This window comes from Brassica napus, chromosome C9 (genome assembly GCF_020379485.1).
Source record: "Brassica napus cultivar Da-Ae chromosome C9, Da-Ae, whole genome shotgun sequence".
In the NCBI taxonomy this organism is placed as follows: domain Eukaryota; kingdom Viridiplantae; phylum Streptophyta; class Magnoliopsida; order Brassicales; family Brassicaceae; genus Brassica; species Brassica napus.
The window spans coordinates 19,086,366-19,114,186 of NC_063452.1; the positions used below are offsets into that span (position 1 = coordinate 19,086,366).

The 27,821-nt window shown below is 35.5% G+C and overlaps 4 protein-coding genes across 6 annotated transcripts; 3 read left to right on the forward strand and 1 right to left on the reverse strand.

Moving 5' to 3' along the window:
• Positions 1–2,170: 2,170 nt before the first annotated feature.
• On the reverse strand, positions 2,171–5,282 carry LOC111215764 (probable serine/threonine-protein kinase At1g54610). Of its 2 annotated transcripts, none has more exons than XM_022719833.2 (8): positions 5,037–5,282; positions 4,552–4,950; positions 4,175–4,459; positions 3,779–4,096; positions 3,471–3,698; positions 3,265–3,365; positions 2,906–3,023; positions 2,171–2,684 (listed from the first exon to the last, which is right to left on the reverse strand). In XM_022719833.2, the coding sequence occupies exons 2-8, from the start codon at positions 4,915–4,917 to the stop codon at positions 2,385–2,387; spliced, it is 1,716 nt and encodes a 571-aa protein (XP_022575554.2). In that variant the 5' UTR covers positions 4,918–4,950; positions 5,037–5,282; the 3' UTR covers positions 2,171–2,384. The 2 variants fall into 2 exon arrangements, with proteins under 2 accessions (XP_022575554.2, XP_048623452.1); XM_048767495.1 differs by having other exon boundaries at positions 5,057–5,243.
• A 3,903-nt stretch (positions 5,283–9,185) lies between these two features.
• LOC106452660 (phytyl ester synthase 1, chloroplastic) lies at positions 9,186–13,524 on the forward strand. 2 transcript variants are annotated; one of them, XM_022701525.2, is made up of 14 exons: positions 9,186–9,326; positions 9,421–9,815; positions 10,300–10,351; positions 10,595–10,650; positions 10,756–10,914; positions 10,992–11,096; positions 11,180–11,289; positions 11,366–11,487; positions 11,585–11,693; positions 11,767–11,900; positions 11,979–12,342; positions 12,664–12,777; positions 12,869–12,960; positions 13,037–13,524. In XM_022701525.2, the coding sequence occupies exons 2-14, from the start codon at positions 9,437–9,439 to the stop codon at positions 13,335–13,337; spliced, it is 2,097 nt and encodes a 698-aa protein (XP_022557246.2). In that variant the 5' UTR covers positions 9,186–9,326; positions 9,421–9,436; the 3' UTR covers positions 13,338–13,524. The 2 variants fall into 2 exon arrangements, with proteins under 2 accessions (XP_022557246.2, XP_013750275.2); XM_013894821.3 differs by lacking the exon at positions 9,186–9,326 and having other exon boundaries at positions 9,357–9,815.
• A 440-nt stretch (positions 13,525–13,964) lies between these two features.
• Positions 13,965–23,552, forward strand: LOC125592405 (myosin-11). Its single transcript, XM_048767496.1, has 38 exons — positions 13,965–14,626; positions 14,915–15,043; positions 15,136–15,279; positions 15,357–15,502; positions 15,643–15,799; positions 15,892–15,950; positions 16,034–16,193; positions 16,326–16,475; positions 16,597–16,733; positions 16,809–16,955; positions 17,034–17,135; positions 17,207–17,264; positions 17,343–17,444; positions 17,513–17,550; positions 17,651–17,777; positions 17,866–18,033; positions 18,132–18,263; positions 18,361–18,470; positions 18,547–18,607; positions 18,683–18,860; positions 18,967–19,172; positions 19,347–19,466; positions 19,539–19,637; positions 19,709–19,930; positions 20,018–20,157; positions 20,242–20,353; positions 20,458–20,505; positions 20,592–20,846; positions 20,921–21,076; positions 21,155–21,349; positions 21,588–21,731; positions 21,817–21,887; positions 21,970–22,069; positions 22,143–22,199; positions 22,277–22,333; positions 22,412–22,492; positions 22,583–22,665; positions 22,750–23,552. Exons 1-38 carry the CDS (start codon positions 14,624–14,626, stop codon positions 22,871–22,873), a joined length of 4,578 nt encoding a protein of 1,525 aa, XP_048623453.1. The 5' UTR covers positions 13,965–14,623; the 3' UTR covers positions 22,874–23,552.
• A 1,803-nt stretch (positions 23,553–25,355) lies between these two features.
• Positions 25,356–27,054, forward strand: LOC106345578 (NDR1/HIN1-like protein 6). Its single transcript, XM_013784756.3, has one exon. It carries the CDS (start codon positions 25,371–25,373, stop codon positions 26,178–26,180), a length of 810 nt encoding a protein of 269 aa, XP_013640210.2. The 5' UTR covers positions 25,356–25,370; the 3' UTR covers positions 26,181–27,054.
• Positions 27,055–27,821: the final 767 nt, after the last annotated feature.

The window sequence follows — 27,821 nt, forward strand, 5'->3', positions numbered from 1 at the left end:
TTTGTTGGCTTAACTTATTTTCAAAGAGCTTTTGAAAACACTTAGAAGGGGAAAAGCGCCTTTAATTTTCCACCCCTACTATTAGCGTCGTGCCTTTTCATACCCAAACAAAAGATAAATGTTGAATACAACTTAAACTAAAAACTAATTTGAATTATAGACCTGAACTCTAAACCGTGTATGTAGAACCTACCTTGACTAACAATCCGTTAGTCAACCGTTAAATTGAGCAAAACAACGTCGTTTTGTAATTGAGGAACTTTTAAAACTTGTATTTCTGGGAATCAAACCTTGATCGCGTGGATGGTAGAATGGATGTAGTTACCACTGTGCTAAGACACTTCTATTGTTTGCTTATTAGATTAAAACTATAAGTAGCGTTTACCTATATATCCTAAAGAAAAAATTGTTTTTGTTTACAAATTTTATTTATTACATGATATAATTGAATCAATAATTTATGTACTTTAAGTTTTTTTTTTTACACTTTTACACATGTAATCAAAACTAAAATGACATTTTATAAGTTATTCAATCTAGTTTTAAAATGTCATTTCTCAAATAGTTATCTAATTTAAAATTTAAAAATCCACATATAATAGTGATCATAATTTTTTATTAAAAACGAAACTTAAATTTTAAAATAAAAAGGGTACACAAATCTAAATAAAATTATATAAAATTTAAAATACATAAATAGTGTACACAAATCTAAATAAAATAAACTTTGTGTATTTTAAATTTTATATAATTTTATTTAGATTTGTGTACCCTTTTTATTTTAAAATTTAGGCTATACAGATAAAAGTTACTTATATTTTGAATCTAATAAGCAAATGATAAAAGCGTTGTAGAACAATGGTAACTACATCTATACTATATCCACGGAACCTAGGTTCAATTCCCAGAAATGCAAAATTTTAAAAAAATTCTCAGTTACAAAACGACGTCGTTTTGTATAATTTAACTTAACACGGTTGACTAACGCAATGTTAGTCAAGGTAGGTTTTACATACACGATTTAAAGTTCAGGTTTATAGTTCAAATTAATTTTTAGTTTAGGTCGTATTTAGCACTTATCTTTTGTTTGGTATGAAAAAGCACTACGCGAATAGTAGGGGTCGAAAATTGCCTTTTTCCCCACTGAAAAGACCGAGAAAAACTCAGACTTCAACCCCAAGGGATTAAACCAGCAATATCTCAAAACTTATAGAAATGACATAGTACTTGAACCCTTTAATAGAACAAGGGCGGAGAAGGTCCCCAAAGCTCAGAGTGAATCCTCTCAAGAGGTATTGTTGCCAGAAAAAAAAGAAAAAGATAGTCTAGTACTCTTCCCAAGCTGATAAGAATCTCAAACCTTGGAGAAGGCTTATTAATGCATATGACTTTGCTTGTAGATAGGTGATGGAGAACCTCGGAACTCGGATTGTCCCAATCTCTCCACTTGTGGAACTTTGCAAAGAAAGAGTAAAAGGCAATGAAAGCAGGGATCTTGAAAGACATAAAAAATCATCAAAATCAAAGGTAAAGGAACATGGATAATCAGTTGTCAGCTTAGAAACATAGAGTATATATACTTAGCTATTTATGAACAAACTAAGAAATCATTTGAGAACAAGGTCCCTAACACTGATTGGAGAAGAAGAGAGCTGATGTGTGTGATTGGTAAGAAATTGCCATCAACAACCATTATAGAATCATTGTTGTGATTTGCTGAGATGTGTGCAGAAGCACAAATGTCAGAGTTTATGGAAGTTATCACATATATTCTTGATTTCTCTCAAGTAAACCACTGTAGTCTTGCCTTTGCAAGCGGCTTTGCAAGTCAAATCTGGAGACTGAGACACGGTTACACTGTTTAGAGTGAGAGTTGAATCAATGGGTCCTAAGTTTTCAAATCTATTGTGAAGAATGACAACTGTATCCTGCTTGTACGGGACGACGATGCCACTCTTTGTCGTAGTACTCTGCTATCCCACTTGGAATGGCCTTTGCCAAAGTTTCAGCACCAGCAAACTTGAACTTCACTCCTTCCTCAAGTGGGTTTGCTTAATTTGATCACACAATCCCACTTGTTGCTTTGCTCTTGAGCTTGTAGTTTTGACATAAAATACATTCAAAACTCTTTCCTACTTAAATCTGAAATCTATATAAATACAACAAAAGGTAATTCGAACAGATATATTTAATATAATAGCAACAAAAAGGTAGTGTATATTACATAATATAACGTCATAATAATTATAAACACATGACAAGTCTACGCAAATTTGAAAAGAATAAAACACTTTCTTTTCAAGAAGCAACAAAGAATAATAAAGTTACCACTTACATTGTTATAAATGGATGAAAGAGAGCATTTGCAATTATATTTTTCTGGCTCAAGCCACCACTGCTCTCTTCCCTTTGCTGCTTTTGGTACTATCTTTCTTCCTTCTTGAAATGCCTGTGATGGGATGACCCAGAGGACCTGACCAGGTCTGAACTTGTGTTGGCGGTTCATCTTTCGAAAAATTGAAAGAAGTGGAAGTGAAGGATGACGCCATGTCTGGTGGGACGAACGTCGGGTCTATGTGCTGCGAGGCTCCCAATGGTACCCCCATTGCTCCACCGTCCTGGTGTGGTGGCGGAAACTTCTCGCTCTTGCTTTTTGCGTTTGCGTGTGTGATTAATCTCCTCCTCTGTTTTTTAGTGTCAAAGATAATGTTAATGAATCGATCTTTATGCATAGAGAATATTTCACTGTACCGGTGGAATAAAACCATTATTCAGCTCACATCCTAACATATACAAGTGTATGCCGCAAAACCAATTTATAACAACAACTATATTCATTATATACCTAGAAGCAACCTAATTCGAGTCACAGTAGAACAAAAAGAGAGAGTTGAGAGGTGGTTACATCGACATTTGACTGAAGTTCTGCATTAGCTTCTGGAGCTGGAAGTGCTCTATTTGAACGCTCTCTGTGCCTATTCTTCCTTGCACCATCTCCTTGGGCTTTACTAGCAGCTCTTTGTCTGCACACGAGAAAAGTGTATGTCTATGCATTGCCAACAGATAATAGTATAATATATAGCTACAAGTAAGAGTGGAATCAACAATCATATCTAAAATTTCCAAAATAAATGTATTCCATTCCACTCTATCTTGATGGTGATATAACTTATATCCAAAGTCAGAACCTAAAACTGAGAGGAGCAACTAAATACGGAGTGGAACATGTGTAGCAATGATTACAACAGTATAAATGCAACTAACCTCCGAGTTTCTTCATCTCGTCGCTTTGCATCCATTTCTTTACTCGGTGGATACTTTGGGAGATCAGTAGGTTCACATGCATACGGGTCGCTTGTAAAGAACTGTGCAGGAAAAAAACAGCAGAGTAAACTAATTCAATCCTGCCAGCAACATCATCAAACCAGTACATGTAAAAACAGAAACAGAACCAAAAGTAAGAAACATACTTCACTTTCTAAAGCAGCAGTTGCAGTTCGGCGGTTCTCTGGTTCAATTGAAAGAAGGGAGTCAATGAGAGGAAGAGATGACGCTGGAAAATCTTTAAACGTCTCTCTAATGCATCTTTTGTATGGTTCACGTGGTTTGTATATCGCTCCGTGTGTAAATTTTCCTTTTTTCCAGTAATCCTCTGACGGTGAACCACATAGCTTGTAAATCTTATGGAGTTGTTCCACCTAAATTCATCAGAAAGAGCCACACTAAGTAATGAATATACAAATATAATCGAATGAGACAAAACAAGGATGATGATTACCTCTGTTCGACCAGGCATAATAGGTCTTCCGGCCAAAAGCTCAGCTAAAATACAGCCGGCGCTCCAAAGATCAATACCAACACCATAATCAGTGGCCCCAAGAAGAAGCTCCGGAGCTCGGTACCACAGCGTGACCACTCGGCTAGTCATGGGCCGCTTGTGATTAGGATCAAAAATAGTCGCCAGTCCAAAATCAGCAATCTTGAGGACCCCACCGTCGTCAATAAGAAGATTCGATCCTTTGATGTCACGATGAAGCACACCGCGACTATGACAATGCTCCATACCAGATAACAACTGACGCATTAAACATTTCACCTGCAAATACAAATAAATGGCATTATATTTATTTTTCTATAAAAAAATCTAAAGGTGAGATTTTTTTTTTTTGCAAACCTCAGATTCAGAGAAGTTAACAAGAGGGCTTGAAGCGAGACCAGCCAAGTCATGATCCATGTACTGAAACACAAGGTACAAGCTACAAGACATCCTGGAGGTAACCAAACCTTCCAACTTGACAACATTCGGATGATCGAGTCTCCGCAGAACTAGAATCTCTCTAGCCATAAACTTGACGCTCTCAGGCTCCAAGTTGTCGAACCGAACCTTCTTAAGCGCCACGATTTTACCAGTCAGCATATCCTTGGCTTTGTATACATTACTGTACGTTCCTTGCCCAATCTATAAAAGAAAAGTAATCTATTTCAAAAAAAAAAAAAAAAAAAAAACAAACCTTTTAGTAGTCAGAATAAAAAGCCAACTAATAATAATACCTTATCGATTTTCTCGAAAGTGTCGGCCTTTCGTGGAACCCAGCCGTTAAGGGCTTCGCCACAAGCGTCAGAGAGCCAAGAAGGCCAACCAGCAGCGACCTGTTCGCCTCGCCAATGCTTCGAAGGATTGCTCAGGCGCGGGTTAGGCTTTGACCTTCTCCGATCTCCTTTTGATTTCCTATCTTCCTTGGGAGCCTCCTCGTGCTTCTTCTTCTTCTCTACATCCACATCAGCAGCAGCAGCAGCAGCACCGTTGGCCTTACTCGCTTCCACGGGTTCTCCCGCTTTGGAGGTCTGTGCTAGTTTAATTTCAGATGTCGCCGCCGCCGCCTTTGACGAAACCTCACGCCCAAACACGCACCCCATTTTTAATCAACCCTGTGATTCGGCTTCCGAAACCTACGAATTGGAATGTGTGAAGCTATTAAAACGAAGTTGATCTGAGATTTAATTGGGGTCAAAACAAATCGAGGAGAATCTCTAACCCTAATCAAATGATTCCGACCTCCATGGAAGAAGCTCGAGCTTGCGCTAAGTTGCGGAATCTGAGGGAAGAGTTGAGGAGGAGGGATCGAATCTTTTGGAGGTAGAGAACTGTGGTTGAGAGAGAGAGATACTGGCAGCTAGCGGATGAGCGAGAAGTGGGAGAGTAGGCGAGCGTTTTTTTTTTTTCTTTCTTTGGCCCAACTTCTTCTGTATTTAATTTCCTGTTTTTTTTTTTTTTTCTTGTAAAATGAACTTAGACCTACCCAGATAATTAACATTAAATATAGTTTTTTTTTCTTGTAAAAATAACTGGTGCATGAAATTGTTTTGAAACATGAGGCTGATTCATCTTTATTTTAGATTTCAAGACAATTCTTTCTTTTCTATATAACAAAAAAAATGTCTTCAAATTAAAAGAAAAAAATGAATTAGCCTCGTCTCTAAAATGGAAGCCATAAGTAAACTGAATCAAGTGATTCAGCCAAATGGTAGTATAAGTGAATCTCCATCATCACTTGTGTCGCCATTCAACCGATCATTTATCAACACCAACGAATCAAGGAAGCCATAAGCGCTAGGTCAAGGCTTCACGAGGGTGTTTGCCAATGATTGTGTAGAGCATCTGGGTCAAGCGTTACATATCATGTGGTATCAGATCAATATCTGGAATCCGTATTATCTTTTCATCTTCACTTTTTTTCCATCATCATCTACTTTTGTTTTTCTTTTCTTTTCAAGTTGAAAAACCAGTACAAGAAAAACAGTTTTAAAAAGAAAAGCCAATAAAATAGAGTACATTGTAAAAGAGAGAAAATAGACAAGATCAAAAATGTCTGGTTCAGTTTCTAAAGTTTTATCATTTCTTTCCTTTCTATCTTTGTTTTCTACTTGGATCATTTGTGTTTTCGGTGGTCAAGGATTAACATTGGATTTGATCAAAAAAATCTGGTTCAGTTTCTAAAGTCACAATCCAACACATGCACCCCTTCATTAAACTCAATTACAACCAACAAGAAAATGCAAAGTATTGGATTTGACAGAAGGCAAAACTTTACTATGTGCTATTCAAGTTTGTTAGACTTTAGGATAGAAACACATTATTTTTGTACGCAGCTAACAAACTTTGGTACATATCTTAGAAACCCTTCAACCGGAGTCTCTTCATCAAACATATGATCTCTGGTATTCAGTTTTGGGCTAATAAATATACATCACTTGCATATAATTTTGTGCCTCATGTTTTAGCTAAAAAGAGACCTCCAAATGGTGTATTTGATTATATGATTGTTTTTATCCACTAATATGGTTAACTCCATCTGACACATTTGACAAAAGAAAAATATTCGCGGGCTTACGATGGTGGGCCTTCCCGTGGACTTAAAAGTGGGATTTCATTGAATATGCTTTTGGATGCTGACCAGACTACGTTTATAACCCTTTCCAATATTCTGTAGTCGGCCCATCAAAATGGTTTTGTTTCTCGAACATGAAGCATGTAAAACGATCAGGCCTAGGCATCGACCATCGTTGCGGTTCCGGGTCTTTCAGGTCGAAGAGTTTAGGATCTGATAAGATAATTTGAAATTCTCAGTTTGGGGTCGGTTCGGGTTTTCTTTATCCAGGCCAGGCCGGATCTTAGATAGTTAGACTCAATAGGGTAATTAGAATTTGTCGATTCGGATTTGGGTCGGTTACGGATCGGGTTCGGTTCGGGTCATGTCGGATCCAACTCAAAAAAATACCTAAAACACACAGAAAATATCTGAAAATATTTAAATACTCAAAAAATATGAAATTTTTTATATCTAAAATATGAAATTTTTTATATATCTAAAATATGATCCAATGACATAAAAAATATCCGAAATTTTATCTGATTAACCCAATTATAATTTTGAAAATCTAAATTTTTATCCGAAACCCAAAACCATACCCAAAAACTAAAATTTAAAACTTAAAAAAAAATATCCATAATACCAAAAAAAACTGAAACATCCATATATAACTAATTTATACTAAAAGTTTCGGGTTTTCGGATACCCCACTCAGATCTCGGGTTCGGGTCGGATCCAAGACCCGCAGATCCTTCACAACAAGATCCAATAGGATAAAAGGATCGGATCGGTTTCAGATCAGGTCGGGATTTTTTGGGTCGGGGATTTTTCGGATTGGTTTCAGGTCGGGTTTTCGGGTCCGGGTAAAATGCCTAGGCCTAAAAAAGATCAATGTGGTAACTGGTACGTGTGATCCATGTGGATTTCTGTGGTCATAGTTGTTGAAACGGAGACGGAAGGATTTAATTTAAGCATGGAAGGAAGTGAATACATCCAAATTCTACGCGCGTTGAATCTATGCTTGCTTTGTGTCTTCTATATTTACCGTTAAAAACCTTACGGAACCCAATTGAACACGTCTTACGTGTGACCTAACTTCTCAAAAGACAATACACCAACCCTACATTTTGTTTTTGTTTCTATTCTTAATATACAAAGAAAATGATTACATAATAAAAGGAAGATATATATCAAAAACAGAAAGAAACGTATGAAGACGACAATGAAAAGTGCGAATGTTTGCTTTTGTTTCTTGTTAGATATTTGCCTATCTGCGTAATCTTGATAGAGAATCAAAACCTCAAGCAAAATAGTTCAATTATTTATGAGGAGCTTCATTATAAAATATTTTTGTTTCTTTAACAAACAATAAAAATAAGAATCAAACTATTATTTCATAGATTGTGAATAACAATCAGGCCAGGTTCAAATACATGCAGTATGCTGTAACACCCATCATTTGCTTTTTCTTTTCCTAATATTTTTAATCAACAACTATTTCTAAGTTTATTGTTTAGATTAAATCTTCAAAGCATAGATGGCTTAGAATATAAAGCTTCAGGGAGTTCCACCAGAACATGGCTAATTTATAAAGGATTCTGACCAATTCACTTATCATCTGCTTCGATTAGATGCGGCTCGCTTTGATACCATGTTAAATTTAGGTTTATCATGGATTTTTGACTTTAAAGTAATGGATATTCTCTCCAACATTCACTTTCGAGATGATAGTGCATATAATCATTAATTTCGACATAATCCATTATACCCTTCCGAGATAATATTCTTTTTAGTTACGCAGTGGAATTGAGCTTTCCTTGAGACTATCAATTAGTGTAATGATCGGGCCACTTTTTAGGTCAGATTAATAGGTCAAAATGCGCTCTAATACAATGTCAAGTTTTTGGGCTTCTAACTTAAAATCAATCGGTGATAAAACAGATAAGCCCAAATCCCTTATATATTACTCAAGTTTAGGGGTGAGCAAAAAAAAAAAAAGAACTCAAAAATCTGAACAGATCCAATCCGATAAAAGACAAATCCAAACCAAAGTGAACCCAACATAATATCCAAATGGATCTTGTTCTACGGCATTTTGGGTTTTGAGTTTTACCCGAATCGAACCCAAATCAAAACGGATTTCCAGAAAAAAAACTCCAAAATTTTCAAAAACCCAAAAAAATTGCATACCAACACACAAACTCAAATTTTGAATAAGTACTCTAATAAGTATATATAACATGAAAATAGCTTCAATATTTAGTTTAATGTATATTTTTGATAATTAGTGAAATATTGAATATTTTATGTTTTAAAAATTGCATTTAAAATTTGATTATAATAAGTTTTCTTCAAAAGTTTCAAACTATTTCAATTTTAAATAATGTCTATTACAGTTATAGTTCTTAGTTGTTAGTTTACTTGTTTATGTTGCTCTCTTCTTAACAACCACTTTTAATCATGCCATCAATCCTTTGTCAATACAAATTGTTTAAATTTTTGAAATTTGTGAACTTAAATACGTATTTCTGATCAAACTTTGGATAATTAAAACCTGAAACTAGAATCGAACCTGGATTTAAAACAGATTCAACTGGGTTTTCAATGTATTACTCTATCCAAACTGACATTGAACCGAACTTTATAATGTTCGAATGAGACTAAATTTGTGCTCCCAAAAAAACTCGAACCCAAATTGATCTCAAACCGAAACCGATCGGATACTCGAAACTCATGTCTATTTAAGTCTATTTTGTATTTCTAATGTGTGACTTTCTCTTTAACGGAAAAAAACATATAATATAGTTAAATGATTTCGGATTAATTGTTTATAATATTTTATAAATTGATTTGGTACTAGGTTCTACTTCTACTCAACCTTGTGTGTAAGATACAGACACTGAGAACTACCATCTTTATTGCTTTGTTGGCACAAACAGTGTAAAACTTTGTAACGTATGGTATCATTTTCCTATTTTTTTTTTCCTTTAACAAGCTCTAATTTCTCTTTTGTAAATTCTAAGAAGAATCCTTTTCCATTACCTCCCAGACTCAAAAAGGGCAAAATGGCAACAACAACAACAAGTTCAAGTCTGTTGGCGTTGCCAAGTTTCAGATCGAATTGTAGCCAGAGACCCAGTTTCAGGGTAAGAGCTCAAATTTCGGGTGATAAGGCGACGTCCGTGGAGCCAGTGAACGGTTCGGTCTCTGTGTCTAATCTCCCAAACCCGAAAGGAAGTGAAGTGAATGGGAAAGTAAAATTTCAAAGGGAAGACGAAATTGAGCTGTTATGGGATGATGGGTATGGCTCCAAATCCGTCAAGGATTACTTTGCCGCGGCTAGAGAGATTTTGAAGAAGCCTGACGGTGGACCTCCACGGTGGTTTAGTCCCGTCGATTGTGGCCAACCAATCAAAGATGCCCCTACCTTATTCTTCTTACCTGGTAAAAATAATATATTTATCAAAAAGTTTGGGTTTTTAACCTTGATTGCAGAAACTGCTTTGCTTCTTTCCCACACAAGTAATTTTGGGTTTTGTGTGTAAACACTCTTTTTACTATTCTTCTTAAGTTTTAAACTTGTTTTCACCTTCATTTTTGTGTTTTCATAGCGCAAAAGCTTCATTCTTTAAGCTGTTTTATTAAGGGATAAGCTCTTCAGAGAATTGAGTTTTTACTCCTTCATAACGGTTTTTGTTTTTTACTTTTTATCTCAAAGTTCTAAGCTTTTCCAATAAGTAATGACTTAGTGGTTAATATTCTTACAATGTTTGAACGGGAGTCACTAAAGGTGTTATAGAACTTGATTGTTGGGGCTGTTTTGTTAGAATGTAAAGAGTAACTAATGGGTTTTCACTGTTCTTTATCTGATACATAGACAATCTTATCAAAGTTCCAAGCTTTTTGATTATTTTTTTTGGTAATGCAGGGATGGATGGCACTGGGATGGGTCTTGTTCCACATCAAATAGCACTTGGGAAGTATGTTCACTCTCTTTGTTAATTATGCCTTCCCTGAAACGACATTTGACTAAGAAATGTGACAAATGGAGACATATACTTTGAGCTCAAAGTTGCAGAAGCAATAGTATCTAATGCACTAGAACTAATGTACAAATGGGGTCTGATGCAACGTATTTACAAGCTTTAGACTTTTTTTATCTTTTCTGTGTAATTCTGTCACACACAGTGTTAGACTGTTTTTCATGAATTTACTTGGTACAGGGCTTTCCATGTCTGGTGCCTGCATATTCCAGTACATGATCGAACTCCATTCCAAGGTAATATATATATTACAGACACACACACATTTGGCTATCCTGATTGTTATTATACCTTATGTTATTCGCTCATTTTGTTCTCTGTGTATTCTCTTTACCATAAAGGGCTGCTGAAAATAGTAGAAGATGTATTGAGGCAAGAGCATGCTACACGTCCGAATAAACCGATATATCTCGTTGGGGATTCCTTTGGAGGATGTATGGCTCTTGCTGTTGCTGCTAGAAACCCTTCAATAGATTTGGTGTTGATCCTAGTCAACCCAGGTCAGTAAATTATTTTTTTATTTAATTGTGTAGCTTTATATATCTAAATGCATATATACATTTTCCTTTTGTTTCAGCTACATCATTTGAGAGGTCACCGCTACAGCCGTTGCTGCCTATACTGGAGATGGTGCCAGAAGAGCTTCATTTTACTATTCCATATGCTCTAAGCTTTATTATGGGTAGCATGAATTGTAACAAATAAAATCTTTATTTTTCTTGTTTAAATAATCTTTTTTACTCGGGCTTTCTTTGATATAATTAGGTGATCCGATAAAGATGGCTTCAATTGGTATCGACAACCAACTTCCAGCAGGAATAAAATTGAACAAGTTGAGAGAGAAGCTTACTAACTCCATGCTTCCTCTTCTCTCTGTGAGTGTCTCTTTAACGCATTGTTTTGTTTTATACCAGATGACATCTTCTTCTTTTTTAACCATGCGGTTTTTAGGAGCTCGGTGGTATTATTCCAAGGGAAACTTTACTTTGGAAGCTCAAGTTGCTGAGATCTGGCGCTGCTTATACGAATTCTCGCATCCATGCTGTTGAAGCCGAAGTCTTGCTCCTTGTTAGGTTATTTATCTTCTTCCTTATTGTATTGCATTTCTTGTCTCCTACTTGTTCAGTTAAAGAAATAACTTTTGATTTTTGTTGTTACGGTGCTTTTCAGTGGAAAGGACAGGATGCTTCCTAGCCAAGAAGAATCGAAAAGGCTTCATGGGTTACTCAAAAACTGTACTGTTCGATGCTTCAAGGAAAACGGGCATACCCTTTTACTGGTAAGTTAAAAAAATAGTATTTCATGAGAGGAATATTTTACTATTATTCATTCACTTGTACTCATTGTTCCAGGAAGATAGCCTCAGTTTGCTCACGGTTATAAAAGGTACATGCAAGTACAGACGCTCACGGAGATATGATTTTGCTTCTGATTTCTTGCCTCCCAGTAAAGGAGAACTCGATTTTGCCCTTCAGGAACTACTCAGGTAACTTCTCTAAGCCTTTTTGTCATATTTTAATAGTAGTATCTGTTCTGACTTTCTTTTTTTCTCTTGTGCAAGCAGGTTCTTAAGAAATGCTGTTAGTTCTGTGTTTCTGTCAACAATGGAAGATGGTAGGATAGTGAAGGGACTTGCTGGTGTTCCAGATGAAGGTCCGGTGTTACTTGTTGGTTACCACATGCTGATGGGGTTGGAACTTGGTCCAATGTCCGAGGCATTTATCAAAGAGAAAAACATTCTCTTCCGTGGAATGGCACATCCGATTCTTTATGCAGAAAGTGATTCAACGAAGGAGTTTGGTTACATGGACTGGATTAAAGTATTTGGTGCCTACCCTGTCACCGCAACCAATCTTTTCAAGCTATTGTCTTCTAAGTCTCATGTTCTTCTCTATCCCGGCGGTGCACGAGAGGCTCTCCATAACCGGGTTAGCCATCTTCATACTCTTTTTGTGTGTTTAATATCTCTCAATGGTCAAAAGAAAGATGACAAATTGATGAAACTTCCATATGGTTTTAAGCAGTGTTCTAAAAATTGGTTTAGGCACCCGCCTAGTCGGATTGGCTCTGAACAAATCAGATTGAATAGTAATTGTTCTAGGTGTTCTTTTTCAATCTGATTTTTCAAAACATTGTTCTAGGCGTCCGCGTAAATAGTAATCCTCTATAAGGCGCCTAGCGATTTCTTGAACATTGGTTTTAAGAATCCATTTATTATTTGGCCAGTGAAGTTTGTAGTTGTTTTACAGGGTGAACAATACAAACTGATTTGGCCTGACCAGCAAGAGTTTGTGAGAATGGCAGCACGGTTTGGCGCAACTATAGTGCCATTTGGAACGGTTGGTGAAGACGACATAGCTGAAGTAAGCTCTGCCTTTTTAACGTATGCATTTTGTACAGTTGTTGAAAATGAGGCAAATCTTTACTTTCTTTCTTCTGTTTTTGCCTTTGCAGTTGGTTCTTGATTACAATGACCTGATGAAGATTCCGTTTCTCAGTAACTATATCTCGGAAGTAACTCGCGATACCAAAGAGTTTAAGTTGAGGTAAATATTGCTTTCCTATAAGCTGTTGAAACAATCAAAGCCAAAAGCTGATGAGTGTTGTGATAATATTATATAGGGACGAATCAAGTGGGGAGGTAGCCAACCAGCAACTCTACTTGCCAGGGGTCTTACCGAAAATACCGGGTCGGTTCTATTACCTATTTGGTAAACCGATACACACTAAAGGAAGACCAGAACTTGTGAAAGACAAAGAAGCAGCAAAACTGGTTTACTTGGAAGCGAAAGAGGAAGTGGAGAAATGCATAGCCTACTTGTTGAAGAAACGTGAGGAAGATCCATACAGAAGTGTTGTGGACAGATTAAGTTACAGTTTGACACACCTTCCTGAGAATGATGTCCCTTCTTTCGAACCATGATTGGAACAGAAAGCGGTAAGTTTAGTAAATCTCATAAACAAAACAGCTGTCATGTCATTGATTATGTGTCTTTACAGAAAAAGTCAGTATATATCCCAAATTATATATATATATAAATATAATTGTTTAATGCACATGAGAAGTGTATGTTATTGATTTTATGATGTTCATGGCTCGTAAGATCTCATTTTTGGTTACATGCAGCAAGTTAGTGGTATCTACATTAAATATTGGATCATCATCTTCTTCTTCTTCTTTTTTTTTTAACACTATATAGGATCATCTTCATAACTTGATTTCTCAACTCCAATCTTTAGGACTTCAAATCTAATCAGTTAGAATTTTAATTAGACCAATCTAAGACACATTAAAAGGGTTTATTCAAGTGACAATTTAGCTGATTTATTCATTAGGGCTCTACTTATTGCTACTTTCAAAAAGTTAGTTTATCTTATCCGATTACGTAGTTTCAAAGATCTGGACTCGGTACACATGAGGAGGAAGTATGCTGCACTCTTTTTTCCTTAACTCTATTGATTTTTTCTGGTAAGATTTTTAGTGAGCCAAGTTCTTATGCGTTCTCAATTTTTCGTCAAGTAGAAGTGTTATGAATATTGCGTATAATATATATTATTGATAGTCTTCCTAGATATACTTGTTCTCCGAGTTTCTTACAGCAAGATGTTCTCATGTTTCTTCCCTTTGCTCTGAAACCGGGTCCAAATACATATGACCCAGTTACATTAACCGATTAATTGCAATATATATGTAGTTAGCTACATGATTAAAGTGAGACGTAATTTGATACAAAATAAGAATGCTGAAGGCAGTGAAACGGAAGAGGCGGCAGGAGGAGAGAGAGAGTGTGCTTGTTTATGTAAGACTCGAATAAGGGCCACGAATTGGCCGAAATCATAGGGGCAGAAGAATTATGGCACTCTCTGAATCATTCAACCTTAACGTTTTCCCTCTTTCTCTCCTTCTCTCTTCCTTTTTTTCCTCTTTCAATCTGATTCCACTTCATCAGCCCATCTCAAGGATCCTTTTCATCTTTTAATTTGTGTCCCTTTTCTTGTGAAATTGTGAGGAGTTTGGTTTCGATTTTTGTCACAAGGAGTGGTGCTCATTAGTAATTTTGGGGTAGGCTGAAATCTCAATGTGTTGCATCTAGGTATTCACAAATTTCTTAGGTACCTTGTGTTCCAAGTTACTTTCTCTCCATGGATAGGGTTTTGTTTACCGAGAAATTAATTAGCTCCTGAGATTTGGATTTGAAGCCTCCACAAATGGTATGTTATTAATTGTAGTTTTTTTTTATTATTATTATTCTGCTATGATTATAAGTTAATTTCCTTAATAATCGTTTACTCAGTCTGTAATCTCAACTGATACAATCTTTCAAGCAGATACTACATTGAGTGGCAATTAAAGCCTACATAGTATACTTTTGGCGCTCTTGCTATTCACAATTAGTTTGTGCTATAAGCATTTCCCCTGTTAAAATAAGAGGATGATAGTGGTTACTGATTTCATCGATTGCCTTTCAAAAGCTGTTTTTCGTTCTTTTTAAACTGCAGGGAACTCCAGTTAACATCATTGTAGGCTCTCATGTCTGGGTTGAAGACACAGATGTAGCTTGGATTGATGGGCAAGTTGAAAAAATCAATGGACAAGATGTTGAGGTTCAGGCCACAAACGGAAAAAAGGCTAGTAGTATACTCAATCAAACCGAGTTAAACATTTTTTTAGTACCAGGGTTGATCTATCTAACTTTTTATTTATATATATGCAAGTATAGATCACTGCAAAGTTGTCAAAGATATACCCAAAAGATATGGAAGCACCTGCAGGTGGTGTTGATGACATGACAAAGCTATCTTACTTACATGAGCCTGGTGTTCTTCAGAACTTAAAGATCAGATATGAACTTAATGAGATTTATGTTAGTAACCTAAATTCTATTTTTCTTCTTTTTTTAAGAGTATTTTCTTATTAACGGTAAAGTTGTTTTCATGACAGACATATACCGGAAACATCCTTATAGCAATTAATCCATTTCAACGACTGCCACACATATATGATGCGCATATGATGCAACAATACAAAGGAGCACCATTTGGAGAACTTAGTCCTCATGTTTTTGCAGTTGCTGATGTTGCATACAGGTGTTCTTTAATTGTCAACATTTTTTTAATAACTCGGGGTATCCGGCGGGGCCGAGGCCCAACCGACTGGGAGCCTGTAATTGTCAACCTTTTTAATATACTATGTTTTTTAACTGAGACGTGATTTATGTGAATATCAGGGCAATGATTAACGAGGGAAAAAGCAATTCTATTCTTGTAAGTGGTGAGAGTGGAGCAGGAAAAACTGAAACCACAAAGATGCTTATGAGATACCTTGCTTATCTTGGAGGTCGTGCTGTTACAGAAGGCCGAACCGTTGAACAACAAGTTCTTGAAGTATATATATGATGTTCTTATCAATCTTACTTGTACACGTATTTTGATTATCGTGATAAAGATATTTATGTAACTCTTTTTTCTCTTTGCAGTCAAATCCTGTCCTTGAGGCCTTTGGTAACGCCAAAACTGTCAGGAATAATAATTCGAGGTGAAGCAAACTTTAACGTTCACTGGCCTACTGTTAGAACTTGGAGCTGACGATGGTTAAAAAATGTTTTTTTGTCCTCACAGTCGGTTTGGTAAGTTTGTTGAAATCCAATTTGATAAGCAAGGGAGAATATCAGGAGCTGCTGTAAGAACATATCTTCTAGAGAGGTCTCGTGTCTGTCAGATATCTGATCCCGAGCGCAACTACCACTGTTTTTATCTTCTGTGTGCTGCACCACAAGAGGTATATATCTTTTTTGTTTTTCATTTCTAATTTTTATCACATTCCAAAATAATTGTTACTAGAACATGTCAATATTTGTTATATGTTTCGATGCAACAAGAAGAAGCATTAACATTATATATAACTAAGCAGGAAATTGAAAAGTACAAGTTGGGTCATCCAAAGACGTTTCATTATCTGAATCAGTCCAAGTGTTTCGAACTCGTTGGTATAAGTGATGCTCATGATTATATTGCGACAAGAAGAGCAATGGATATTGTCGGGATAAGCGAAAAGGAACAGGTGGGTATATAGGCTTGCGTATGATGCAAGTAACTGTTATGCGCACTTCTTGTATTCATTTTTTTTTTTTTAATAAAAAAGCACTTCCTGTATTCATTTGACTGTCTCCCTCCTACAACAGGAAGCAATTTTCAGAGTGGTAGCTGCGATTCTTCACATTGGTAACATCGAATTCACAAAGGGAAAGGAAGCGGATTCATCGGTTCCTAAGGATGATAAGGCGAAATTTCATCTTAGCACAGTTGCAGAACTTCTCATGTAAGATTTGTGTGAGTGTGTGTCTAGTTTCAGTACAAGAACTAATTCGAATTTTTTATTATTTTTTATTTTTAGGTGTGATGTAAAGGAACTTGAAGATGCACTGTGTAAACGTGTTATGGTCACACCTGAGGAAGTTATCAAGAGAAGTTTAGATCCACAGAGTGCTGCAATCAGCAGAGATGGTCTAGCTAAGACGATTTATTCGCGGCTGTTTGATTGGTTAGTGGCTGGCCTTTTGTCATTAACAACCATTTGATGATTAACAGATTATTATTGAATATCTCTTGTTATTATCAGGTTGGTACAAAAGATAAACGTTTCAATTGGACAAGATGCCAATTCTAGATCACTCATTGGAGTTCTTGATATTTACGGATTTGAAAGCTTTAAAACAAATAGGTAAAATAAAATATCTGCCCCAACATTTTTGTGTGTGCGCGCGCGCGCTAATAAGGATCGTTTTGTTGCAGTTTTGAACAGTTTTGTATTAATTTCACGAATGAGAAGTTGCAGCAACATTTCAATCAGGTACTTTCTTGATTGTAGTGGAAAACAATTGTAATTATAGGCCACTCTGGTTAACGAGTTTCTCTTGTTGTTTTGCAGCACGTTTTCAAGATGGAACAGGAGGAATACACAAAAGAAGCGATAGATTGGAGCTACATCGAATTTGTGGACAATAAAGATGTTCTTGATCTTATTGAAAAGGTTAATATCTAATTTTGGACTCCTAATGATGAGAGGATGCGGTCTAATATGTTTTATTTCCATCTCAGAAACCAGGTGGAATTGTGGCACTCCTTGATGAAGCTTGGTAATATTATTATTTTTTTCAATCAACACGGACATTATGTATGTAATGTAGTTTTTATTTTTGTTTTAATGTCTTCTATATTTTTTGGGTTTCTATACAGTATGTTTCCGAAGTCAACCCATGAAACATTTGCGAACAAGCTTTATCAGACTTTTAAGACCAACAAGAGGTTCATCAAGCCAAAACTATCTCGAACAGATTTCACTGTTTCCCATTATGCTGGAGAAGTATGTTACTTGTTAAGAATTGTACAACACAAGAAGGCTTGTATCTTCTATATAAGTTTCTTATTAGTATTTTCTCTTTTTTTTTCAGGTCCAGTATCAGTCTGATCAATTTCTAGACAAAAACAAAGATTATGTGATCGCTGAACATCAAGAGTTGTTGGGAGCTTCCAAGTGTCCTTTTGTTGTTGGACTCTTTCCTAAGCTCGAAGAAACATCTAAATCTTCAAAGTTTTCTTCCATTGGCTCTCGCGTTAAGGTAAAAAAAAACATTGAAAATATTCTGTGAAAGTTTTCAAATGTTACCGTATATTTTCTAAGGAAATAAAAGTGTGCTTGCTTTCCTGATTGATGCAGTTGCAACTCCAGCAACTTATGGAAACATTAAACTCTACTGAGCCTCACTACATCAGATGTGTGAAGCCTAATAACCTTCTGAAGCCTGCTATATTTGAGAATATCAACATTATGCAGCAACTTCGGTGTGGTGTAAGTATATATATGCATAATATATATTTTCCAACTGTGACATGTTTTGAGTGTTACAAATGTTTCATTTACCAAAGCACAAATTTTTTTCTTGTAGGGTGTTTTGGAAGCGATCAGAATCAGTTGCGCAGGGTTTCCCACTCGTAAACCATTTTTTGAGTTCGTTAACCGTTTTGGACTTCTGTCTCCTGAAGCTCTAGAAGGGAAGTAAGTAAAAACATTTAACTGTAACAGTTTAATCTTGGAGTTCAAATTAAGTCTATACTTGTCCCTCCCTGAACAGCTATGAGGAGAAGGCTGCATCTAAAAAGATTTTGGACAACATTGGACTCAAAGGATACCAGGTACTTGATTTTTCGAGGTCGTATTGCCATATATAATAGAAGAGTGCAGCTCATATATGTTGTTGGATAATACAGATTGGTAAAACAAAGATATTCTTAAGGGCGGGGCAGATGGCTGAACTTGACGCAAGAAGAGCTCTGGTTCTTAGTGATGCTGCAAAAAAGATTCAGAGACGAGTAAGGACTCATCAAGCCCGAAGACGGTTCATTTTACTAAGAGAAGCCACCATATCTCTCCAAGCTTTATGCAGAGGTAAACCCATCTTAATTAATTAATCCCTATCTTCTCTTTTGTTATAATTTAGAAAGGAAACAGTTTCCTCATACTTGATGAATGACGTTTTGCAAAAATATTATAGGAAGACTTTCTTCGAAACTGTTCGAAAACTTGAGAAGACAAGCAGCTGCAGTGAAGATTCAGAAGAATGGTCGGAGATATCATTCTAGAAAAGCATATAAAAATATGCATGTAGCGGCACTAGTTGTACAAACAGGTTTAAGAGCAATGGCTGCTCATAAAGAGTTCAGATTCAAGAAGCAAACAAAGGCTGCTACAACTATTCAGGTTTGTAACATTGAGGCTAATTTTATTTTAATACCAGGAGGAGGTTCGGGCCGAAGCATGTAATATTAGTTTCGTCCTAGCGGTTATTCAAATTATACAATTTCTTCTTCTCTTAAAGAGTCAAGCTAAGCTTTGTGTTTTTTCTTACAGTGATTGGTGTTATTATAATTGCAGGCTCAGTGGCGTTGTCATAGGGCAACATCTTACTACAAGAAGCTTAAGAAAGGAGTGATCCTGTCGCAGTCAAGATGGAGAGGCAGGCTTGCAAAGAAAGAACTCCGAAAGCTCAAAATGGTACATGAGTCTTACTTTCTTTCATGTCTTTTGGCTAATAGATAAAGATGTCTTTTTTTGGGTTGTCTTCAGGCTTCGAGGGAAACAGGCGCACTAAAAGAGGCAAAAGATATACTTGAAAAGAAAGTCGAAGAACTCACATACCGTGTGCAGTTGGAGAAACGTTTGAGGGTAAATATTCAAGAGTTTTGAGTAGGATGATGATACTGAAGAGAAGATATAATGGCAATTGTTTTATGCAGGTCGACCTGGAAGAAGAAAAGACTCAAGAGATAACGAAACTGCAGAGTTCGATGGAGGAACTGAGGAAGAAAGTGGAAGAAACAAATGTGATGCTTGTTAAAGAACGTGAAGCTGCAAAGAAAGCCATCGAAGAAGCGCCTCCTGTTGTAACAGAAACGCAAGTCGTTGTTGAAGATACCCAAAAGATTGAGTCATTGACTGAACAAGTGGAAGGTCTAAAGGTAAATATATATATATATATACTTGGGAGTTGCTAGTGCCTCACTTATTTAAAAGATAAATAGTAACCGTTTTGTGTGTTCCAACAGACTGATCTCGAACAAGAGAAACAAAGGGCCGATGATGCAGCAAGGAAGTTTGATGAAGCTCAAGAGTCTAACGAAGACAGAAAGAAAAAGTTGGAAGAAACAGAGAAAAAAGTTCAGCTTCTACAAGAAAACATCACAAGGTAAACACCATAATATCATTGTCTTCTTCCCTTACTAAATAGTAAGAACTGAAAGTTGTAATAAAAATAAATAAATATGATCAGGCTGGAGGAAAAATGCAACAATTTGGAATCAGAGAATAAAGTGTTACGACAACAAGCTGTGTCCATTGCACCAAATAAGCTTCTCTCTGGCCGGTCCAGGTCTATTTTACAGGTAAGACTAGTAAAAACTACATGACTCCATTCTTCTTCTTGTTTTTTTTGTGTATCTTCAAGTTAATAATGGCTTCCCAAATTTTCATCAAAATAAATACATAGAGAGGTTCAGCCAGCGGTCATTTATCAGTGGATGCAAGGCCAAGTTTGGTAAGTACTCCTCTTAAAAAAGTAATATATCTGTTAACTTTGCTTTAATATTTTTCAATTTTGGTTGGATTTAACTTTTGAAACAGGATCTGCATAGCCATTCAATAAACCATAGAGATATAGCTGAAGTGGAGGATAAGCCACAGAAATCATTAAACGAGAAGCAACAAGAAAATCAGGAGCTGCTTATCCGCTGCATCGTTCAACACTTGGGTTTCCAAGGGAACCGACCCATCACAGCATGTATTATTTACAAATGCTTATTACAATGGCGGTCATTTGAAGTTGAAAGAACCAGTGTCTTTGATCGGATTATTCAGACTATTGGACATGCTATTGAGGTTTGTTTCGACCTATACCTTACTATTTTTTATGCATCAGTGATTGCAATTTTTCTATTTTTATCTGTTTTCAGACGCAAGATAACAATGATATATTAGCATATTGGTTGTCCAATGCCTCAACGTTGCTTTTACTCCTCCAACGCACGCTTAAAGCTAGCGGTGCAGCAGGGATGGCTCCACAACGCCGTCGCTCATCTTCTGCCACTCTCTTTGGGAGGATGACTCAGGTGTGTGTTGTTGCCTACTTAAACATTTTACTACTAACACAGACTGCATCACAAGTCAATGTTTTAATCATTCTCTAGAGCTTCCGCGGCGCACCCCAAGGTGTGAATCTTAGCATGATAAACGGTGGAGCTGATACCTTAAGGCAAGTCGAGGCGAAATACCCGGCTCTACTCTTCAAGCAGCAGCTAACAGCTTATGTCGAAAAGATATATGGAATGATTCGTGATAACTTGAAGAAAGAGATTTCTCCTCTCCTTGGACTGTGCATTCAGGTATGTATATAGACATCGGCTCGGCCGGATCTGAGCACAGCTGCATGAAACATTGACCTTGCTCCAAAATTTTGTGAAGAATTTTTATATAGGGACAAGCTTCCAAATTACGGAAAAAAAAAATTATTAAAATTCTTAAAGAAATGTTTATAGTCTCCAAAATCTCAAATCCGGCCATAGACATGGGTTATATGTACAAGAAACAAACGCATTAGAGCTTTCTTTTTTTCTTGCTAAGGCACCAAGAACATCAAGAGCAAGTTTAGTGAAAGGAGCATCTCGTTCTGTTGGCAATTCTGAAGCTCAACAAGCATTGATCGCGCATTGGCAAGGAATAGTAAAGAGCCTTACAAACTTCCTCAATACTCTGAAATCAAACCATGTAAGTGTCTTAAATATTCTAGTAATGCTGATGAGAGATTACAAGGCTTTCACTAACTTAATGATTTTTTTTTTCATATATATAGGTTCCTCCGTTCTTGGTTAGAAAGGTGTTCACGCAGATATTCTCATTCATTAACGTTCAGCTGTTCAACAGGTTCTTACCATCTTACTCTCATATTACATTTTGTTCTCAAATAATTTGTATTAATATTGCATTCTCATACCGACCATGACAGCCTTTTGTTAAGACGGGAATGTTGTTCATTTAGTAATGGGGAGTACGTAAAAGCAGGTTTGGCTGAATTAGAGCACTGGTGTTACAAAGCAACAGATGAGGTAACAAATCTGATATGATAGTTTCACTCTTTAACTTCAAATACTTACGTATAGACAAAAACCGCCATTGCAGTACGCAGGTTCTTCTTGGGATGAGCTTAAGCATATCAGACAGGCCATTGGGTTTCTGGTACCTTTCATGATAAATGTTGTAAACCTGAAACAAGTCAAAACATTCCTCACATTGTTTTATAAAAAAAAATGCAGGTGATACATCAAAAACCTCAAAAAACATTGGATGAGATAAGTCATGATCTGTGCCCGGTACGTGGATTTGAATTGTTTGATATATAGAAATTTAAAGTGTTGGACTAGTCTGATCAAATCTGGTTGAAAATGCAGGTGCTCAGCATACAGCAGCTATACCGAATAAGTACAATGTACTGGGACGATAAGTACGGAACACATAGCGTATCGCCAGACGTAAGCTTTGGGGGGTTTTTGTATAATCTACTCTTATGATATATGATTCAGAATAACTAATCTAGTAATTATTTTTGTGTATAAATATAGGTGATAGCAAATATGAGGGTGCTAATGACAGAAGATTCAAACAATGCTGTTAGCAACTCTTTTTTGTTGGATGATGATTCCAGGTACTCACTCTCGTGATAAATTCATTTATTCATTGACTCCATTTCAATTTTTTTTTTCTTAAGCATATTGTGTTTTCTTGGCAGCATTCCATTCTCGGTTGATGATCTGTCAAAATCAATGGAGAGGATTGAGATTGGAGATGTAGAACCACCACCTCTCATCCGAGAGAATTCTGGGTTTAGCTTTCTCTTGCCATGTTCTGGCTAAATAAGTGCTCGTTGGTTTCCTAGAGAGATAAATAAGATGAGGACTGTATTCCATTTCCTATTATACGTAGGCCCAACTACTAAGCTAGAATAGTTCAATAAGTTTGCATCACCATTTCTTAATAATTTGTTGTTTTGAAACTTTTGAATAGAGGTGTCAATGAGTTAACGTTTGATGATTCGAGGAGTTGGAAATTTTTGAAGCAGGTATAATCCAATCTTGAGCTATACCAATCCGATCAGAAATCAGATTGTGCTAAAAAAAAAAATTATTTGTTAACTTTTCTTATTAAATAATTCGCAATGACTGACTATATATAAACTCGCTAAATATTTGTATCTTTAACTAATTAGGGATGATTGAGAAGAAAAAAAAATCAGAGTTGAAAAGTATTGGAATATACTGCCAAAAGGTAGTATTTCCAACTCGCTTTTATATTTGAGAAAATTTCAAATACTGTATACTACAAGTTTGATACTACTTTTCAAATTTACCATTAATAAATGAATATTTTCACAAATATTTTAAATTTGTGATAAAAATAACACTAAGCTATTTTTTTTAATATTTATAGAGCATTTATAAACTCAACCTCAACCCCTTAATACTAAACCTTAAACAATAATCACTAAAGCCTAAACCCAAATGTTAGTATATTTTTGGATTGGTGGTATTTTTGAAAAGTGATACTTAACTTGTGGTATTTCTGACAATTTTCCTCTATAGTTTGCTCAAAACTACTAAGGAAAATCATTTTCAACTAACATCTATTTATTTTTTATTTATTTTTTGATTAAATATCAAATTTATTGATCAAAAATAGAAAAAGAATTTACATAAAATGATCTATTGTTCTAATCCGTAAAGAATAAAAGAATGATATGTTCTAATATGTGTAGAGAGTAAACCATCTCACTAGTAGCCCCCTCAGCTTATGGTTTCCCGTATACTTCAAAGATGAGATGCGCTTCTTGACCATATTCTCAATGGCCTTAGTAGTTGTATCCATAGGTGCGCACACACCTCCATGCCGTCTTGAGTTCCTCTCCTTCCACAGCATATAAACTAACATCTATTTATTATTTTAAAATAGTTTTTCTCTGGTATATTAAGAAGAAAACATATAGATTTTTATATGCAAAACATAGTTGCACAAAAAGGTACTTGTCTTTAAAAAGAAAAATATATTTTCAAATCCAAAATTTAAGATCAAAATAAATGAAACAAAAAAATAATAAGTTTTAACCTAATTAGAAAATAGGTGTGGTCCATTTCAACTGAATAAATGCAACCTAATGCTCCATCCGTTTCATATTAAGTGTCGTTATAGAGAAATTGTTTTGTTACAAATAAGTGCCGTTTCCGAATTTCAATACAAAATTTATTAATTTTATTAAAAGTTTATTTTTCTATCGGTTAAAATATGGTTATGTGTATAGGTAATTGTGTTTTTGTATAGAAATATATACAAAATGAATTGATTCCTTAATATGTGTGCACAAATCCAAAATGACACTTAAAATGAAACAGAGGGAGTATAACAGAAAGTCTAATTAAGTCAACTTCATATTATTAGTTAGAATAATTTTCTCTTTATTTTTTATGCATGTAAATTATAATGACTCAAAATTAATGAATAAGCGAAAAAATATATTAAAAAATTATTACGATTTAGTTTTGGTCATCAAAATTTATATACATACATAAATTTTCAAAAGATTTTCGCTTATGTTCCTGCAACTCCAAACCGGTAACATTTTCATGTTTCTTTCCGAACATAACATATATCAAGTTATAAATAATTTTACCAAAATATATTATAAATTCAAAACAATAAATAAATTAAATGCAACTAACAATGTTAAATTTGATTTTATCCTATTTAAAATTATTTAAATTATGGTTGAGTTGAGATGAATAAAAGCAATTTAATACATCAAAAATAACTTAATCGATCAAAATGTTTATAAGCAAAATCAAATGTTTGTTTTAAAAATTATCTATTTGTTTTTATACATTACATACAAATTTTAAAAAGATTTAGAACTTATAAAATAAAATATTAATTAAATTCTTATAAATTAGATATTTTTAAATATTGATATTCGTGCATGAACCCGTGAAAATCACGTAGTATTAAGGAAAAACACATATTTTAGTGGAGAAAAAGGAAAGAAAAGAAAAGAAAAGGGAAGGACTGTTTTTTTTTGGGCAGTAGAAAAGGGACTGGTTAACTAAACCAATATAGGCGCACGCGAAATACTTTGTTGCTTTGTTTTTATAGAATTAAATATTCGGAGATTACCTTAACTGTTGAACAACCTCTAGTCCGGCTAATTAAGTCAACGTTGTATAGGTGAGGAAGGTAAGATTTTGGTAAAATCATGCACGAAAACAAACTTCACACACAACACACAAAGAAACTGAATATAAAATAGAGAATATACATACTGTTGGTGCATTAGTAATATTACTAAATAAACCAAGTAGTAGAGCAATGGGAGATCTTCAACAGAGAGTTCATCCGGTTCTTCAAATGGAAGCCAACAACAAGAAAATATCACCAGCTGGGGGAAAGACAGAACATCTTCCAACACAACGGCCATTTCCGCCTCCTGCTACGGTCGAAAACAAGAAAGCATCACCAGCTCGCGAAAAGACACAACAGCTGCTTCCAGTACAACGACCACTTCCACCTCCTCCTTTGATGGTGCGTAATAGGAAGCGAAATCTTTGCTGCAGAATCTTCTGTTGGGGTTTAAGCCTTCTAGTCATTGGCTTGATCGCATTAGCGGTTGCAATTACGGTTATATATTTTGTTTTCCATCCTAAAATCCCACAATACGAGGTCAACAGTTTACGAGTTAGCAACCTTGGTATCAACCTAGACCTCTCTCTTTCCGCCTTGTTCAAAGTCGAGATCACAGCTCGTAATCCCAACGAAAAAATTGGGATTTATTACGAGAAAGGAGGCCGTCTCCAAGTGTGGTATACCAAGACAAAGCTCTGTGAAGGTCCTATACCCAAGTTTTACCAAGGACATAGAAATGTAACTAGACTGAATGTGGATCTAGCGGGAAGAGCACAGTTCGGGAACACTGTTCTGTCGGCATTGCAGCAGCAGCAACAGACAGGACGTGTCCCGTTAGATCTCAAAGTGGATGCACCTGTTTCCGTCAAACTGGGGAAATTGAAGCTGAGGAAGGTCCGAATATTGGGGAACTGCAAGCTTGTTGTTGATAGTTTATCAACAAACAATAGAATTAATATAAAAGCCAGTGATTGCAAGTTTAGGCTTAAACTTTAAGGTGTTCCTTTCTTGGGTGTATGTGTATCCATCATTTTCTAATGCATTGATTAAGTTTTCTGAATTTCTTGTTTTAAGACTATAAAAACATCTCCATCTATGGAAACTTTCTCAAACAAAATAATGATATTTATAATTGGAATATATGACCGAAAAATAGATAGTCATGCAACAGTGATATTTGGGTGACAACAGATAGAGAAAGACAAAATTATATTTTTTTTTTGTAAGAATAGTTACTTTTACAATTCCTTGTAAAAGTGCTATCTTTGTTCGAGTTTTTATATACATAAACCTATACAAATATTTTTTAAACCTATAAAATATTAAAGATGTGACGCAACAAAAAAAATTGGATAATTTTGAATAGTTTAAATATATTTTGGAGAATTTAGACATCTTTTAAGAAGTTCTAAAATATTTTACATGAAAGTCTTTTAAGTTTTAATCGCAGAAACGGATAATTTGGATATTAATATTACCGTTACCTCTTAACTAAGAAAAGATCCAATAACATGGGATACAACATAAAACAAAAAGATTGAGACAGAGATACCATGATTGTTTTGATTAGACATAATAAACCCAATTACAATGTAGTAGTATTTTCTTTGTTCAGTCAAAGAACATTAATATCGAATTCAAATTATAAAAACAAACTGGAACTATGAGCTAATCTTCAATGCACCACGTCAGCGTTTTGTGGGTTCCACTTTTAAAAAGTGTGAAAAAATGTCAAGTCTATGGTTCGAACCCGGGTTATTGAGATATAAACATCAACATTTATACCACTAAGCTAAATGATACTTTGTACATTGATGGTCGAACCTAATATATATTTATAAAGTTCGGAAGCTCTTGCTTCTACGGCTTCCTCTGAGGGTCGGGCCACAAGTGCGTTATGAGTTTCATTTTTAAATGAGATTCATCACGTTATATGAAAAAAAGCTCAAGTTTGCAACAATTATAGTTTTATCATATTGTAAACTGTTGTCGTTTAACATGAGTTTGAGTTATTTTCTTCACTGTCTCAAACAAGTCTGAGTTACAGAGTTACACCATGTGTCTGTTCATAATCTATTTTTTCACCGGTGAACTCTTCATGTCCACATCTTAAATCGCTTGATCATAAATGTTCCTGATTTGTAGCCCCTATATAAACCCTATATATGATTGTCATCTTTGATGAACTCAATCTGCATCTCCATAAAACTCATTGATTCCTCTTAGATTTAACCAACTTCTAGAAAATGTTTCTCTCTGCTTCTCCAATTCGTCAAACCGGCGTCTCGGCGTCCGTCACTCAACCTTCGAATCTCTCCGTCTTGGTTGTAGTAGTCAGAGCATAGCCTCTGGCTTCCTCGCTTCTGGGATTCCCTGAACTTCAAGAAAGACATGAAGTTTGTGGGAATCACGGTTCTCTTCCTTGATGAAAAGGTAAGTTAATCTTCAATCTATAACACTTCTTTAACATAATTGTTTTAATTTATTTCTTGATTCTTTGTTGAATAATATTATTTCCAGATTCCGTGATTCATGGGTTTACTCCCGTCGGACATGCTAATCATTACATGTCATCTTTGAAAGCTGGTTCCATTGTGAAAGTCGATCATTTTGAGGTTTCTAGGTGCTCAAGCATGT

Excerpts from the sequence above, each read along its gene's own strand:
- LOC111215764 (XM_022719833.2), bottom strand. The coding sequence starts at position 4,917 with ATGGGGTGCGTGTTTGGGCGTGAGGTTTCGTCAAAGGCGGCGGCGGCG. Across the intron at positions 4,460-4,551 it reads CTTTCGAGAAAATCGATAAG|ATTGGGCAAGGAACGTACAG; the intron begins GTATTATTATTA and ends TTTCTTTTATAG. Across the intron at positions 2,685-2,905 it reads AACTTCAGTCAAATGTCGAT|AGGAGGAGATTAATCACACA; the intron begins GTAACCACCTCT and ends ACTAAAAAACAG.
- LOC106452660 (XM_022701525.2), top strand. The coding sequence starts at position 9,437 with ATGGCAACAACAACAACAAGTTCAAGTCTGTTGGCGTTGCCAAGTTTC. Across the intron at positions 10,915-10,991 it reads GTTGATCCTAGTCAACCCAG|CTACATCATTTGAGAGGTCA; the intron begins GTCAGTAAATTA and ends CTTTTGTTTCAG. Across the intron at positions 11,901-11,978 it reads GCCCTTCAGGAACTACTCAG|GTTCTTAAGAAATGCTGTTA; the intron begins GTAACTTCTCTA and ends TTGTGCAAGCAG.
- LOC125592405 (XM_048767496.1), top strand. Across the intron at positions 15,800-15,891 it reads TTGAACAACAAGTTCTTGAA|TCAAATCCTGTCCTTGAGGC; the intron begins GTATATATATGA and ends TTCTCTTTGCAG. Across the intron at positions 17,265-17,342 it reads TGCAGCAACATTTCAATCAG|CACGTTTTCAAGATGGAACA; the intron begins GTACTTTCTTGA and ends GTTGTTTTGCAG.
- LOC106345578 (XM_013784756.3), top strand. The coding sequence starts at position 25,371 with ATGGGAGATCTTCAACAGAGAGTTCATCCGGTTCTTCAAATGGAAGCC.